Consider the following 18207-nt stretch of genomic DNA (forward strand, 5'->3'; position numbering starts at 1 on the left):
GCATAACCAGCAAACTTGGTGTGTGTTCCTCCTCCTCCTTTCCCCAGATCAGTTATGAATACATTGAGCTGTACAAAAGGCCGAGTCTTTCCAAGACTCTCATGGCAAACCTCTACTCCGTGAAAACTGAGCATTGACTTACTTGGGGTTTTTTAAAAGTTTTAATCTGCTACTAAACTATGACACAATCCCTCCCCTTAACTCCAAACTGTTCAATTTAAGTGCTGTCATTGAGTTAGTGTGTAGTGATCTTTGGAAATGAAAAATAAAGGAGAACTTACTAAAATACCAAATTTTTAATTAATTTCTTTAAAGTAGTTTTGATCAATTTGTGCCAAAGAGATACCACTAGGTTTTGGGTGAAACCACTTTATTTCTTTAGAAAACCAGTCCAGAAGAATGATGTAAAAATACGAACTGCCACCTATATGAACAAATTGCTATTTGATATTGAAATGTAATCTGTGTTGGTCTTCACATAGTATTTATGCTATCCATACACACACACACACACACACACACACACATTAACCTTGATTTTAATTCTTCATGTTTCTATCCACTATCTTAGATCACTGTAGATAAGTTACAAGTTCATTGCTTATAAGCACACAAAAATATATATATTTGATATATTCATTGTAAGAGAGATTCCCATCACAAAATGAAAATGCAAGAAACAAGGAGTATAAAATCATCATGTATAGTGTAGTATTCCTTCATACTTAAACACTAATCACGGTGACTTTCTGCAACTATAACTTCATACTCTCTTATCTTGATAAATGTAGTCTTGTCCAACTTAAATTCATACAAAATACTATCATAAAGGTATTTTTTCTGGTTCATTACTTCAACTATGCCACCCTTCTGCATTTCTCTCATGCCTCCCTTTTTCCTTCACCATCAAACATGAACTATGGATCTTCATTTGCATGACTTTTCAAACACAAAACATATATGTCAACGTTCATTTGTTACCAAGATGTCAGCCTTGGCCATCCCTTTGCCAGGGCTAGCTTAGCTGTCCATTTGTTAAACCTCCCAAACAAACCACTCTTTAACTGATACCATCATTTTTGCATAAAACCCAGAAAACTTTACATACTTTCCTTTTTTAAAATCCTTTCTTATGTTCTGATAAAAGACTGGTTAGAACACTGATGAACTGCAACCAGCATTTATGCCACTAGTCATAATATGGTTATTAATAAGCACTTCCTCAGACTACATTTAAAAATATCTATGTGCTCTACAAAATAAGACTATGTAATATTATGGGGAACTTCCAGCCACTACAACGTTTCACAACAAATATAATGTTTATTAACCTATTTTCCAAACAAATTACGGTTTCTTTTAACATTGAAAATAAGCAGGTCAGTAACATGGTTTTCTATCTTAACTCTTGTGATAGTTTACCTGAGTTGCAGCAACAACAGTAGTTATAGAAGGCGCAGTTGAAGGTGATAGAGCTCCCACTTGCTGCAAGTGGCCTGAAGCCTGCTGAGGTAAATGAGAACTGGAAACGGGAGTGCTAGATCCTGAGCCAGATACTGCATTTGGAAATGATACTGCTACATCATTGCTGCTAAAAATACCTGAAAAAAATTACAAAAACGATTACATGCATCTCTCTCTCTCCCCCTCCCTCTGTTTACTAGTAACCATGTAAATATGCAGTAGAAAATTAATCAAGACAAGCAAGATCACTCAATACGTAATGCAGAAAGCTCCTGTGTAGAAATTCTAACCATGCTGATTGATAAAAGTGCTCTCGTCATTTAACATTCTACAGTTCAGGGAATACAGATTGATTCAGTTTTAAGTTTTTGTAAAACATGTGTGATAAATCAAATATTTATGCACATTACAAACTGCTCAAACATTAACAGTGGCAGAATTTTTGGCTAAAATGCCTGCCTTCAACTGAATCTGCTATCAGAGTTTGCTCTTTCAATGTATTACTGTTAAGTAAAGCGTGAAGTATTGGGCTATGTAACTGAACACACACCATACAAATGGAAAAAATACTTTTTAATTTTAAAATAAAGGTTATTGAACAACATACATTTGTCCAAAACTGTAATTTTGGCAACTAAGGATTGCTCGTGCTTTTTCAGGAAAATATTGACAGCAAGTCTGAGGACAAAGTACTCAGATTTGCCGATAGAGCTGGTCGTATTTCATTTATTCACAAACTAAAATTCCATCCATGATCTATACGAATGCGTGACTAACATTTCTGCTAGAACGGCCAACAAATAAACAACTAAACACGTTAACATTAGTCAGACTTGTAAGTTAGCAATTTAAATAGGAAGAGTTCATACCCCTCTGTGAAGCCATTACTTCTGTTCATCTACATGCAGGGTAAAGTTTGTTATAGAGGTTGGGAAAAAAAACCCTACTGACCAGAAGCCCAGGACAAGAAGTAGTACCTGTCTATGAAACCGTTAGGCTCCACGTGCATTAGATAAGTGAGCTGTCAGCTGGCCAAGGAATATCAAGCATGGTAGCACTGAACTGCAGTTAGAGGAAGAGTGCCACAGGGAGTAAACAGAAGTAGAATGAACATGGTTAGATCAAAAAAAGCAACAGAACTGAAATGCCAGTTAGAAGGCAAAGGGTGGAGCTAGTTTGTCACTCATACAAATAATGATTTGAAGAAGGCAGTGACAATAAGAAGATACGCAATGTTAAAACACCACTCGCCACCCAGATAACCCTCTGAGCACAGGCAGTCAAGGGAGACTAACATCATCCAAACCCACACATAATATGCAAACACTGATGCATCTTAAATTCCCTGACTCTATTAACTGTCAAGAAAAATGGAAGAGAAAATCAGCCAGACCCACTAGAGAAAGAAGATACAAAAAAGCAGCTGAAGACACATCGCGACAACTCTTTTCTCCTGCCTAACCAAGGTTAGTGACTTATCTTCTCCCCAGTCTCTTCATCATAGAGAAATTCCATACCTGTTCTGCTTTTCTACTGACCTTCATATCTTTTTCCATTTAGTACACCTTCCCCTCCTTGTTCTTTTTTTGTCACCATCCCCAAAACCTACAGTTACCGCCTCATTAGCAGTTAAGATCCTTTAAGTGTTCGCTTTGCTATGACCTTTTTCCAGTTCTAGCTGGATCATCTAACTAGACAGCACATTTTTATGGATCCTGCTCTAATTTGTCCTTATACACCAGCAAAAAGAGCATGATTAACAAACAACCTTGCTACTGAGTCTATTCTTAAATGTGACATAATTACAACCACAAAAACTGAAATATAACCCAGGTCCTCAAAAGATTTTTTCAACTTGCTTTTAATCAACAATTTCAAATTAATAAAAAGGATGAGATTTGACCCTTTGTTTTTTGAATGCAGTAAAACAATTAAATATACAAACCTTCTTGAAAATATGAGATTCTCATGAATTATCAGGCTTCAGGAACCATAAGATTTAAGAGTAAAAATAATGAAATATCACAACACCTATGAGTAAACCATAAGAGCTCATCACCACAAACACTATCACTCTCATAAAACATCAATAGCAATGAGAGGAGAAAACAAAATTTTTGGTGAGAGACAAGTACCAAAACTTAAGGATATTTTGCCAGAACGGGAAAACAACTTCAAAATTTTAAAGCCATTGTAGATTTTTTTTTCTTAATTTTTAAAAATCTTACATACTTAATAACCGCAGAGCTTCTGCTGCTTCTATTTTAATGATAAGGTTTATTCTTCCTCTTAAAAATAAAATTCTGGAATCAAGCAAATAGTTATGAAATCACAGGCAAAAAAATATTTCAAAAGAAAGACAAGCAGCAAACTAGTTTGCCAGTGGAATGAGGTAAGCTAATATTTGTTGCCAGTTGTTGCAGCAGTATTAAAACCACTGTTTGTTGCTGTTGCAAAATACAGGACACATATGACCTATCAGTAGACCCTGTTTGGGATAAGTATTTCCATTCAGCAATCCCTTACCTAACGCATAAAGTACATGCACCTTCTGACACTACTCATGCAACCAAGATACTACTCCATGCAGCATTCAAATAAGAACTGTATGCTGAACATTCAAATAAAGTCTTGATTTTCACACAGTTTCAAAAATACCTGTATAAAAACTATGTGTATATCATATTAGAAAGCCAAGACAATACACATTTGAAATGTCTCTAACATACTAAGTTGTCCTTTGGGGTTTGGGGAGAGATAAATCACTTTCTGGATCAGGAAGGAATGATAACAAAAACCTGAACAAATCTCTGTAAACTACATTAATGTTTGAAACTAACAAACCACCTTGAAGTCCTTCCCATATTACTGAACAGCTGTACCTTGTGATGAATGGCACTGTGTAATTTGCCAGAGGCATAAATAGCATGGTCAAACACAATCTTCAGCATTTTAACCAGAACACAGTTCTTCAGCTCCAGGTGGAAATGGACATGTAACATGTTCATCTAAAGTCTGACTGTGTGTGTGACACCACTAACACAGCTGCAGAACACTGACTTCAGGTTCTAACAGATAAAATGCACATGTAGCCTGCACTGCTGGAGTGAAAGGCTTAACAAAAAGGCAGCTGCAAAACAAAATAGCCTCAAATCAAAATATACACCAGGTGGCACACAGAACACTTTTAGCGGTTTTATTGAAAACCTCAAAAGTAAGTAGTTCCATGAGCGGAAGAATTAACAAAACTGATTAAATTCTGGATTTCCAGTGTTGCATCTCACAGATTACATCAACATACTAAGCTTTACCACCACAATTTCTGTACCTAGCTATGAAATCCTCAGTTCTTATTTTCTAGTACTACAGCTCCCTCCATTACCCAGCTCTCTTACATTCCCTTCTTAATGCCAGTGACTGCCTAGCTCACCAAGAGACAAAAAACAAGCAGTGGCTACTTTTGTAGCCATACACCATCCATTCCTATTACAGGAACATACATGTTTTAGAGGTTTTTTTTCTGTAAACTGGATAACAGATTTAAAGCTTACTGTGGGCCAAAATCAAGAGAGAGACCATCTATACTGCTTCCTTAGGAAGCTTGTAAAATTGTCTCCCTAAAGCTGTATTTTCTTTTGTAGGTCAGTAAGCTGAAACTATTACAACAATTTTGAAAAGAGGAAGTTATCTGAGATATCTGTCGTAGGTTTCTCATCTTAGCATTTTGTCAAAACTTCAGGAATAAGAATAACATGGCCAAAAAGGCTGTTTTTCAAATGTAAACTTGCAGGCCCACAAAAGTTGCACAGAACTACAAAACGTTCCTACTTGGGTCATGGGGTTGGGACGACAACCTCAAGGGAACTCAGAATTCGAAGAAATAAAAGGAAATTTTGAGTTATAAGAACAAGAACTTCTTTACACAAACTGAAGCTATAAACATGTTTTCAGTACCTTCACTCTGTGTGGTAGTCCCAAAAAGTCTCCCCTAAACCCATGGCAACTTCCAATACAGTGCAAAATGAAAAGGTGTCTTTGCATGAAGCAGTCCATCATTATTAGAAACTAAACATGTACAAAAAACTGATGAAGTTCCATTACACAAGAAGGAGCATGTTCTATTCCAGTACAATGTTAACAGTGGAAGAAGCATCCCACTATGTTATTTTGTAATAGGAACATAAACTAAAGTGAATCTAATGCAAAATAGATGCAAACAAAAACAGGTTATTTTTGACAGTTGTTTAGAAGGAGAAGAAAGTTGCACTTGAAACTGCCAAGCTAGCAACAGTATTTCACTTCAATTTATGAGATAATGAGCTTGGATGCTAGGGCCAATCTGTTTCCTTCATGAAGAAATCCGAAATCTAAGAATCAAATAATAATGCTCTTTTCCTGCTGGTGATAAGGAAAGTGGTAGAGTTCACTTTCACATAGGTTTCTACAAGATTCTGCAATAACAGTTCTAGAAGTGCACAGAAATGAAAGTTACTGATCTGCAGCTGGATAGCAAGCTACCATTTCCCTCCCTTTCAGTGACTGGGCATCCTTTTTTGATGGACAGGCAGCAGCCTGTCACAGATCAACAGTCAATGTCTTCCTTTCACAAAGGGCTTTCTGAGTACTCTCCATAACTGAGGTGGAAGTTAAAAAACCCCACAGACTCAAAATATCCAAAGAATACACAGTGCTGAGGGGGGTGGGGAGGAGGGAAGATACAAAGTACACGTGTACATGTTTTCAAAAACTGGTTTTCTAACTGTTTTGAAACAGTTGTTCCAGTTTGGTATCTATTGACGGAATGCAGACTGCCACAATTATTCCCTTTGAGAATACTCTGTAGAGCAGATTTATAGTCAAAGACCAAAATACTTGACAAGAACTTTGACACAACCAAGGAACACAATCCAGCATGGCAATATGACATATATATGGTGAATCCATGACTGTATCACCATCATATACAGCGAAGACGTGACTTTGCTATCAAACTCCATTAAAATTAACCCCAAATTCTTGGCAGCTAAGCCAGCAAAAGACGTTCAGTTAATCTCTTCTGTCTACTCCCATCCCTATGTTCAAATCCCTGACTGTACAGTTATCTATAATCAATCAGAAATGTATTCAACAACAGGGTAAGGGTGAAGGATCAGAACTGATGTGCTACCAAAATGGTCTACTGTGTTCAGCTAGTCCCACCTGCTATAGTGAACAATGGTATTTTACACTTGATTCTGTGTTCATTGATGACTACTCATGTCAGCAGTCATGTTCCCACTTGGAATTAATCCAAGCTGATACAGGTCTCACACTGCAACCCTCCACTGCAGAAGGGCTCAAACCCACTTTTTCGTAGCCCACCCAAGATGAATTTTCTCTCTGAGAGAAAAGGTCTGAATGTGCCACTAGGAGACAGATGAATGACGCGCTGGACTAGGAACACAGGGAGAACTGTACTGTTTTTCTAGCTCACTATATCCATCTCTAACAGCGAACAATTACAGCTACACAAGCAAAAGTACAAAAAAAAGGGCAAGCATATAGTAATACATTCCTCAAATGTTCTCCCAGCCTCTAGAAATCTATAATGTATGAATTTTGAGTGTGAGGAACAGTCTTTCTAATTATTAGCCTTAAATCTGCTTCCAGACTTGCCCCAGTGAATACCTTCCAATCCTTTCTGAACAGCTGTAACTTTTCACACCATATCTCATGGCAAAGTTAAATCTTAGTTAAAGTGTGCAGTCTTTTTTTGGGGTGGAAGATGGCCGACACAGGGGCAAAACTCCTTTCACTTGTTTCCTCCAGATACTCAGATTTCTCACAATAATCTTTGAAATGCTTTATAACTGCCTGTTGACGTTTCACAATTAATTCAGCTTTACGAAATAGGACATGTTAAGAATTTCATACTTGTTCTACCATGAGTCAAAAAGTTTTCAAGTACTCTTCTAGAATAGAATACTAAGATAAAGAGCTCTGTGATCATATCTGAGACACATATGCTCATAACCACAAAAAAGACCTGTAGTTCAAGTGTGTCACAGCACAGAAAGATCTTTGTAAAAGAAGAAGTTAAACAGATATGAAAGAACAATTGATAAAGACCTTAACTTTTTAAGGTTTAAAGTTTACATGTTCACTTTTGTAACAGTGAGCCAATACATACAAGCCTAAGTGACTTAAATACAACAAAGTAAAACCAAAGCAGTTTTAGGCTCACTTAATGAGTATTCATAAATATGAGCATGACTTGTGATCTACGTTTCTTAATGATTTCAGAGAAAATTTACTTTGTTTGCTTAAGATCTCTGAAAACATACCATAGCTGCAAACCATTCTGACAGCAATCTACCTCGGTGCTGAAATGGTGAGTCACTGGAAGCACTAGACTCATCTTCACTACTAACATAATACAGTCTTTTATGGGAGTTTCTACTTCAGAAGTTCTCTCTTTTCGGTTCCAGTGATCTGAGGCTGGTGTCTTTGAAGGGAGGGGGGAAGATGGGACAGCTGTTGCCCAGTTTCTGAAGGCCTACAAATAGTTGTCACTAGCAACAGTTACAGCTTTAAAGTGGTATTCTAGAACCTCATGGTCAGATAGCTGTCCTTAAGACTGCAATATCTGGCAACCAAACAGTAACTACTCAGTATTTTGAAATGTGCGTAACAGGACTAGTTCAGGCTAACTTTTTAATTTACCCTTCTCTTGTTCTTCGTTTTTATCAATTTAGATGGTTTAGCTGAGCACTACTGTCTCCACACTTCAACGCAGGCAGATGCCTTTTTATCAAAACTGAAAAACTCTGCCCAAGTTGGGCTAGTTTAAAACAAAAGAAAATTAATTCATGCTCAGATTCTGTTTAGTTTAGGTTATCTTGTTAAAAAAATCATACCATATATACTGAATTTCACCTGCATTGATGCAGAGGCCAAGGCTACAGAACTGAAGTTTCTTTGGAAACACGTCTTCTAAAAACAATCACAGAACTGAGACTGGCACAATGGATGTCTGTTCTGTATTACGACTCTCCTCACTGCAACTCAAAAATCAGCGTAAGACAGAACAATCAATAACAAAGACCTAAAAAGTATGAAATAAAATAGACAGAAGACAGAACAAGCAAGAACTGAAGTAACCACAGAAAGGCAACAAGTGAACATTACCATTTACAGCTATCTCTAACAGAAAATAATCAGGTCATTGCTTCCCATAGTCCTTTTTTTAAAGTATGCACTAAAACTGTCAAGAGATATGTGCGCTCTGTATGTATATGTGTGCATATACAGATATGTGTATCCCTCTTGCTCCTTTTCAGTGGCAGACCCACAGAAGAAGAGACAAGACTGCAAGATCAAGTCAAAAAGTTTGACTGTAAGATCCAGAGTACGACTTGGAAGGACAAAGCACATTCTTATCACACAGTGAATAGCAGTGACAACTTTACATCTCTCAGCTGCAAATTTTGTTGTTTTTTAGAAAAAGGTTCTGAAAAAAGCATGAAAAATATAAGAAGTTGATTATACAACTGGAAAACACAGCACTGAGTATACCCAGTCTCTTACTGGCAAAACTGCAGTGTGCCACTGTCTGCTTTGAAGTGTCTTGACTCCTTTCTATTAAGGCAGGCATCTTAATGGAACAGCTTTCATGATTCCATTTTCTAATCATCTTTTTTAGGACTAGATCCTTTCAAACCAATTCAATATTTTAGCTATTATCTTTCCTCCTTCACAGTTTGTCAGCACCAAATTTCAACTGACAGGCTTCGCCCACCACCTTTATAGCAAAATTATCAATAATAAACCTCTCTGCTCCAAACTTGTATTTGTTTCCACTCAAACTAAAAGTCACAGGTTTTCTTTTCGGTACTTTATTGCTGATGTGCAGCCAGCTTAAACTCAGTGCAACGAAAAAACAAGCTCCTGACACAGACTCCATCAAAACTCTTACTGACAGTAACATTTACAACCCTCAGCATTACCTGACTCATAATCTGAACATGAGTAAATTTTGGAGTAAATGATCTTCCTTTATTTAAATATTTATCTCGAGTTTTAATACTTTCTTTTCATCCTATATAAACACATGACAAGATCTTTTCTTGCTGTTCATATTATCAAAATTTCTACCAACCCTCATTGATTCCACCCAGATATATGCTTCTGACAAAACAAGAGCCCTGCAATACTGGGGTGGGGGGAGGGAGGGGAGGAGGGAAAGGCAATAATGGGGCAAAAAAGTAACCAACTTCACCTCAGAAGGTACCATGAAACATCACCACCACCACCCCACCATCCCCCAAAAAAGTAGTTAGATTATAAATCCTGTTCAAACACCATTCTTAAACAAACATGTAGCTACCATTATGCTGTTCCACAACAGTAACTTATATAAAGCATTACTATTGTTTGGCAATATATGTCCTTCCAACTATCTATGCCATTTAAAAAACAGGAAGTGCAATGTGGGAATAAGTCACAAATGGTGTTCCATCGATTTCTATTCTACACCTTCTTGTGAATCTATACCTCTTCAACATTAAACAGCAAAAAGGCTCTGCTTATAAAACAGCAGAAACTCACCAAGTCCAAATTCAGCACCCTTTGTCAGATACCCTTCAGATGTTTACTTTTGTTCAGAAAAATGGTGAGCTTGCTTTCCTTCATCTCAAAGCTGGTTCAGAGTACTGTATACCTGGGAGAGTGAGAGGGAAACCCTATATCAAAAGGAAAAAAGCTAAACCTACTTTACTAAAGCAAAGCAAATCTAGAGAAATTTCATTATTTCTCACCACACGTAGACTATGAAACATAAAGGTAATGTAACATTAAAATTTTTATTATTTAAGAGACCCACCAATCTAGACATGTGCCTAACAGGTGTAATTCATGGCTCTGACAGTATGAAAAGCAAAAGTTCTATAAAACTGTAATGACTGCTAGCTCTATATGCAAAAAACTTGACCATGCAAAGTTTCAAACACTTAAATTCTTTTGCATATTCTGAATTTCAAGTCAATACAATTAGCAATGCATACAGCACTGCTCTTCTAACATACATGCACAGCAGTAAGAAAAATTCTATTTGGCTGGCACAAATGGGTAAAAAAATTACATTTTTTTATTAACAGATCACCTGACACCAATTAAATATCACACTGAGAAACAAACTTGATAATCTTCAAAACTGGCCTCATGAGAGGGTTTTCAGTCTTTCAATAACTTGTGAATATAGCTATGATTGTTTCCTACAAACTAACAATAGCCTTGAAAAAGTAAACCAAGTTCTAATTTAAGAAGATATTTCATTTCCACTGGCTATGAGTGAATAGAGAAAAAGGGGTACAAAGCCAATGCTGAATACTAAAGGGAAACAGCCATTAGATACATTAAAGATTCAATATTGCTCCCTCTGAAACTGATAGTTCTGTTATCAGTGACACAAATGAGCAGCATCAGGCTGTCAGAACAAAGAATGGACAAAACAAGGCTACCTTCACATGCATTACTTGTAGTAATTTAAGTAGTCAGGAAGGCAAGTGGGAGAATGCCTGAGGTAGACACCACTATAACACACCTATGAATGGAGCACACAAGAAGGACTAGAAAACACTATTCACAAAATTAAAGAAAAGGATCTCAGAACTGGAATAAAACTGTTATCGTTTTACTTCACACATACAAAAAGATCATAAAAAGAGAACTGAGGAACTATTGACCTATCAGGCTCCTGCAGACAATCTACAAAAGTTTTCACTCAAGTACCGAACAATTGACGCACTGCAGACCTGTATTTCACCCAATCCATAGAATATGCAGACCTTCAATCAGGCTTTTCCACAAAAGGCTACCCTTTGTGATAAATGAACCTCTGAAAAAGATTCTAATATAACTTACCATTATGTATGGCATTCATCAACTTCGAGAAAGCTTTTGAGTTAGGAGAAAAAGGGCTTCATGTTAAGATCATGTTTAACAGACGCACAAAAGAATATATGTATAGACAGGAATTTCAGTGAACAATAATATACCTGAATACATCTTTCTTGTATTAGAGCTCTGATCATTTACAGTAGCACAAATTGTAAAATGGATTTATTTCTATCCACTGTAATTTTTTACTTATATTTCTTTTATCAATGTTGGTTAGATTTTAAATGTCGAGTATAAGAACATTCCAGCACATGCCAATTAGCTGTATTCTAAAGCTAATATTACAAATAAAAATTCAAATTCTTTCCAGTGGCAATCAGTACCCCCAAGAAAAGACTGATTTTAATTTCATTGTCTGCAACAAATTTAGAAACTCAAACGGAAGTTGCCTTGCTAATTTTAATCACGAGGCATCTGTTTTGCTTCACTGATACATTGAGATGAATTCAAGCAATCAAGTCTAACAGAAAACGGTTGTGTCTCCTGGACTTTAGAGAGCTCAGTTCAGGAACAACTCAGATACATAGAAAGAATGTCCAACTAGTGGTACACGAACGGAGATGCTCACATGAACTTCCTTTCCGTCACGGGTTGGGGTTTTTACAGAGTATTGATCTCTAATCCTGAAGTGCCAGAACACACTCACATCCTCTGCCGTGCAGCTGAAGTCTCTAACACAGCCTCCACAGCACCACAACATCATAATGCCCAGTTGCAGAGTGGTGGCAGTCATGCAGATGCCAGCCCTCTTCCACTTATCCCACCAGCTTATTCCTGCTTAAGATAATGACCTCATGACTATAGAATTATTTTAGTTTCAGTTTGCTTGTTCGCTCTTTCACACTACTAAGGAACAAAGCCCTCAGTTCACACATCTGGTTTGACAAGATGATCGAATTAATGACTTTACAGGCCAGATCAGGGGCAAACACCTCTGTCATGCTTCCATGGGGGAATTTTCTACCTGCATCAGCCTCTGAGATCTGACTGCAGTAACTATTTGGGTTCCAACAGGGCAACTGCCTTTAATGATTTATTTTTCTCTTCTTTACTCTTGCCACAACTGGAAGCTACTAAACATTGCTGTCATAAGCTAATTTTTAACTGCCAGGCTCTTCTGAACATCAGAATTTCAAAAAAAATGAATGAAGAACAAAGACATCTTAAACTTCTGTCATTCATATTCAAACATTACAAAACTAATTCAGAAGCAGTTTTAAAAAATTTAAAAGGCTTGACTTTTACCTACTGACTAAAACTGAGTAATTAGCCAAAGATACTTCAATGGAAATACTTCTAAAATTTGGAATATTTTAATTAAAGCACTATATGCTAAGTGTGTTCTCTAAAAAATATAAGTATTAATGTTGAGGGGTTTAAATTTTGTGGTACAGAAAAAATGCACAATATACAAAATTCTGTATGATTCTTAACATAAGTGCATTAATCTGAAATAAATGAAACTGATAATTTTAATTAACCTTCTCAGCAGTTTTCAGAGAACTAACAAAATACAAAAATACACTTATAATTTACAAGGAAAAAAATGCACAGAGCTAATATGACTGGAATCGCATTATACTATGCAGACAAATTCTTTCTCAGGTGCAGAGGACACAATGCAACTGCAGTCTGCCACTCTTAAGTGCAGAACCATTTCACCCACACCTACTCTCCACAGCCTTTGATTATAATTATATCAGTTCATTCCATTTATGCTCAGATTTTTGTGCACAAGAAATAGCAGCCATTTTAATCCATCATTGCTTTCAACACTAAAGAAAGTCCCTTTCAAATTTAAGGAACCATTGGGTAGGTTTGGAAGGAGGCTTGGGGTGATGGGGTTTTTTTTTTCTTTTCTCTTCATTTTTTATTTTTTTCAAACAAGCTCAGTCCTAGACTGCTGAAGCTGTACCTTTTGCTTTTGTTTCTTTAAAACTGTACCACACAGGAGCTACCACTAATCCAAGCAATCACATACAACATATTCTCAAACATCACTCAAGAGGTATGAGAAAGTTTCAAAGCAGAATACACTAGGTATGTCCCAATGCAAAATTTACTATCAGATAACACTTCATAGACAAATGAGGAAGACATGCAGCTAAAGAGCTAACAAAACACTAGCTGTTCTAACACAGACCTCATCCAATTACACAAGGAAGGGCCAACACTAGATCAGTCCTGCTTGTGACTGATGGAGCTAATTCTAGACTCCCCTCAAGCCTCTCCACAGAACAGAAGGAGAACTGTTCCCCTACCTCCACTCCCTTCCACACTCCATAAATTAGTAGAAGGCAGATGAAAAAAGGTGTTTTATTCTGGAAGGAAAAAAGAGCTACTGTCTTGGTTCCTGTGTAACTGCCTTTATTGGCAGCTACCTCTTTCCTGACTCCTGCACTGAAGTACCCCCTCCCAGCCACCCAGTTTTCTGCTACAATGTACAGACAAGCTATTGAAATACAACATGCTAAGGTATCAAGAAAGATTAGGGATGGTGAATGGTAACTATAAACACAGATATAGAGATATAGAGATATAGAGATATAGAGATAGATATGCATGCCAAAAAACTGTATGCTGTAATAGCTGGACTTCTCACTGTTTTCGTTTGCCATCTCTGCTGCCTCTCGCACTTTCAGTCTTGGTTAAATTTTTCCTCTCTTCATCCAATCCTTACAGCAGCTGCTATTGTTTGCTTTATTTAGAACCTTGCAGTTATTCCTCCTTAAAATCAATTCTTCTCAGAAAAAACTTTGATGCTTCCAGCTCATTCATTTCAATTTCTGAAATGACTCGGTATTAATACATCCAAGCCACCACCCTCTGGTGTTCATTACTTGTTTTTAAGGGAATTGGTTATGCATACAGAAACTAAAGTTCCATCCTAAGCTTACCACTACTCCACAACAGAAAAAAAGCCTAGTGACTTCATCCCTAGGAAGGATGTTATTTGCCGTAACGAAGCCCTAAATCCATCAGATTAGGCATTTGTCCATGACAGTTATCACACTTCAAGAAAAAAAAAAAAGTTAAAAAAACCAAACAAAACAAATTCCAGCAATTTGCATTTGACATTCTTATGTGAAAGCTAACTATATTGATAGCTTACGAGCCACTTTTTCATTTGTTTGGGGGAGTGGGGGCTGTGTTTGGTGTTTGGGTTTTTTATTTGTTTGTTGGAGGGGGTTCTGTTGGTATTTTTTTAATTTACTTGGAATCTCTAGTCATTCTTATCTCACAGATGTTCAAAAACAATAAACAATGGGAAACAGAAATAAAACCAAGTCAAGTACGTAGGATCTAACACAATTACTCATGCACAAGTCCCAGTTGCATGTTCATATTCTTTAGTTCTGTTAGCAGTTCCACAAATCCCTTTCTCAACTCAGATTTCTAGAGCTATACAGGTCCAAAGAACACAGATGCTCACTCACTTTTTTATGACAAAATTTTTCCATTTTTCCCTGTTACTTAGTTTAGTGAGAACCCTTTTCTGAACCTTTTACCACTGCATGTAATTCCCTCTCACAAAAACATATGTAGCAAACTAGATCACGGTCAAAATGAACAGTTTACTTCCTGCTATCCTTATGGCCTTCTCACATATCTACCAAATCTGACACTGAAAGATGAAGACTTCTATTTAAAAGCTGAATAAAAAGTATAGAAAGAGCAATATGAAGTAAGGAGTTTGCATCTAAACTAGGTGTTAAATCCAAGTTTGGTCCAAATGGACAAAAAATGGCTTTACATTCAGGATCACATAAGAAGTAGCTTTTCTAACAATACAAAATAGTTTATTTCACTTACTGTTTCCTGCATTACCACCACAAAAGCCCTTGCAAGAACTGTCCTGCTAAGTATTCTGACAGCACACTTCGTGTATATGGCATACCTGTATATCAAGTTCCTACAACACCTTTTCAGGTATGCTTAATACTCTTGAAAGAGAGTTTTATTTGAGTAACCTTCTGGAAATACATTGTTGGCTTACCTCTGCCAATTTTCTGCATTTTAATCGTGTTGGGGAGATTTATCAAAAATGAGCTCACATTCAGATGAATCTACATGCAGATCTTCCAGGTACAGGTAATGTTTGTACAATATCAGGAACTACCATACAGTGAAAAGGCACTGGGACACAGCGTCACTTACTGCACCTAAGACACATCTTTATGCACATGGAGCTACCAGGGGACCACCTAACTGCAAATCCTCCACTACACAGCCAGAATTGCTGGGGTGCATTTGCTGCAGCATTGAGCTAAGTAACATGCTACAGTACCACAACACAGATGGCCTGGAGGTTCAGAAAGCTGCTGTTCTTAGTCCTATCACACCCATACAACCTGCTTAAGGAAGAAAAATTAATTACTTACATAAGAAGGAAGCATAGGTACTTGATAATCAGGCACTTGGCCCTATAATATTTGTTTTAAAAAGCAGTATAGCTCCTATACATCAACACATGAATCTCTCCATTCTAAGTCTTAATGGATTTGTCCCTCAGCAAAATCTTTCACTGAAAAGCTTAATTATTTTAAAGTAACTAGTCTTTTTTATGCCATTGTATTATGTTAGCATTTCTATTTAACTTTTTTGTTTTCTTTTTGAAACTTTACAAGGGAATTGCAGGAATTACTATGATGATCAACAACAGCTCTAGACATCACAGCCTCTCCCCAAATATAATCTTGAGACAAACTTCAGTCAGTTTAACTTCTGGTACTGCAGCTCTTCACATCAAATAAATGGAAAGTTTAAAAGCCAAGTACACTTCCTTCTGATTTTAAAAACCTGACTGTAGTGCTGTCACCTCTGACTGACAACAACAACAAAAAAAGAATTTTACCATATGAATTGGACAGTCTTCAGATGGACAAAAATTCAAGAACTATCAACACATACACATCACTTATTTTTCAGCTATATTTGATTTCTGAAAGAGTTGAAAGTCTGTAAGATCTGAAAAGTACAATTTTCAAGGAAGGGTAAAAAAACCCTACTGCTCCTTTTATAGTCAAGCCTCTTCTCTACCCTCCCCCGCACACACTTTTGTATGTTCCCATGTCACCTTTAACAGATTTTATGGAGTTAAAAGACTGATTGCTATCTCACATTTGACTTACAAAGAATGCCATACTCTAGTAATTGACTCCAGATGCTGAAAAATGTTCACACTCAAGAAGATGAATATTTTAATTTTAAAATATATATACAAAAACCTCTTAATTTGATACCATTTTGAAAGTCCATTTTTTTAAGTTAAGCCATTTTAAAGGAGTTTCTGGGAACTAAACAGTTACAAGTAAGAAAACACTTGTATCTCACTTTATTTTCCATGCAGCAATAGAATCAAGGAATATATCCTTGATCTTCAGAAAAGGGATACATCTCTAAAGCAAATATCAAATTCTGTAACAAAGACATCTGATAGATAGAAATCATAATTGCCTCACAGTGTCTCCTTGTTCCCCTGCTCTATTTAAAAGTCTAATTCTTAGTTTTATAATAAGAGTTAGAGAACTAATATAATCTAAGCACAAAACTGGAAGTTTCAGTACATCTTTCTGCCCTTATTTTTTTTAATGTAATAATGATAATACCACATACTTTACTCCATATCTGCAAAGACAATCAGCCACTGGAAAAGCAGGCAATTTATTTTCTTCACTATGCAGACAACAATAGTAGCAAAGCTGTCAGCCAAATCTCATTCATACAGCGTAGTTTACGCAGATTATGCAGGCCTAAAGTAAGTTAGTTTTTGTTAGGAGTTCAAACCTAACACCAAATATATACAAGGCTCTTTGTAGGCTTATGGGTCAAATATAAAATAAAAGAAAGCAGTTTACAAAAAGCTCATGGACTTCCCTGAAAACCTTCCCTTACCAAATAAAAAAGATTTATAGCTGAATTTGGAAAGTAGTAATACAGAAACTTAAGTAGACTTTAAGCCCTCCCCAGTCCATTTTCTTCTCTGCCAGTATAGATACAACTAACTAATAGTCTAATCTGTATTCATACATATATTTATTATGTTTCAACAAGTTTGTATTTTGATGCCCAATCTGCAAATAATTCTGTATGGGCAAAAATGTAGACCTGCAGAGTTTCTTGTAATTGTTACTAAATTAATATTTGGGTAGAAGACTCACAAAGCTTGAATAAAAATAGTATTTCAAATAGTTTAGAAATATGTACATCTTTTTGCTAAGCTGTTTAAAATTATGCCTTTCTCCCAAAATTAATAACTACCAAAACTTTCTTTATTTTGTTATTAAATGAAAGACCGAAAAGGGAAGTCAAGAAAATACACATTCCCTTTCCTGTATTAATTTTTTGCTTTGTTGTGGGTTCTTTTAGCATCTGAAATGTATCACAAGTCCATAATTTAAACATACTATTTGCTGTTGACTATCAGAGAATAACAAATAAATAAATTATGACATCTTTTGAAATTTAAATAGAAGCTACTGCCCAGAGTCACCATAATTTGGGAATCTAGTTTAAAGATATAATCTTCAAAATTTCTATTTTAACCTGACAGACACGTTCTCATACAACAATTAACTAGTCATGTAACTTCCACAGCTGCCAAGATCTCCTCTGATATTAGCAGGCCTTAGCAGCTTGACATGGAAGCTCTATACATGTCCTTCCCTGGGACATTTTTTTTCACTTCAGAAAGCCCTCCCATCTGTTTTCACTGAAAAATAAAAACTTCACAATTTTCTTGAGAAAGGAAAACTTTGCCTTGTTTTAAATCAAGTTGTGTTTCAAAGGGATGCTCCAAGAGTTTCT

General features: G+C 36.4%; 1 protein-coding gene across 7 annotated transcripts in view; it reads right to left on the minus strand.

Moving 5' to 3' along the window:
• MLLT10 (MLLT10 histone lysine methyltransferase DOT1L cofactor) overlaps positions 1 to 18207 on the minus strand; it is a 128795-nt gene that overhangs the window by 35292 nt on the left and 75296 nt on the right. For all 7 annotated transcript variants that reach the window (XR_004238693.1, XM_032101502.1, XM_032101480.1 and 4 more), the window contains one exon: positions 1423 to 1601. Coding sequence is in view for 6 of the 7 variants with exons in the window: in XM_032101502.1 (XP_031957393.1) it covers positions 1423 to 1601 (179 nt within the window). In the remaining variant the exon portion in view is untranslated. The remainder of the gene's footprint in view (positions 1 to 1422; positions 1602 to 18207) is intronic.

This window comes from Corvus moneduloides, chromosome 1 (assembly GCF_009650955.1).
Source record: "Corvus moneduloides isolate bCorMon1 chromosome 1, bCorMon1.pri, whole genome shotgun sequence".
Lineage (NCBI taxonomy): Eukaryota > Metazoa > Chordata > Aves > Passeriformes > Corvidae > Corvus > Corvus moneduloides.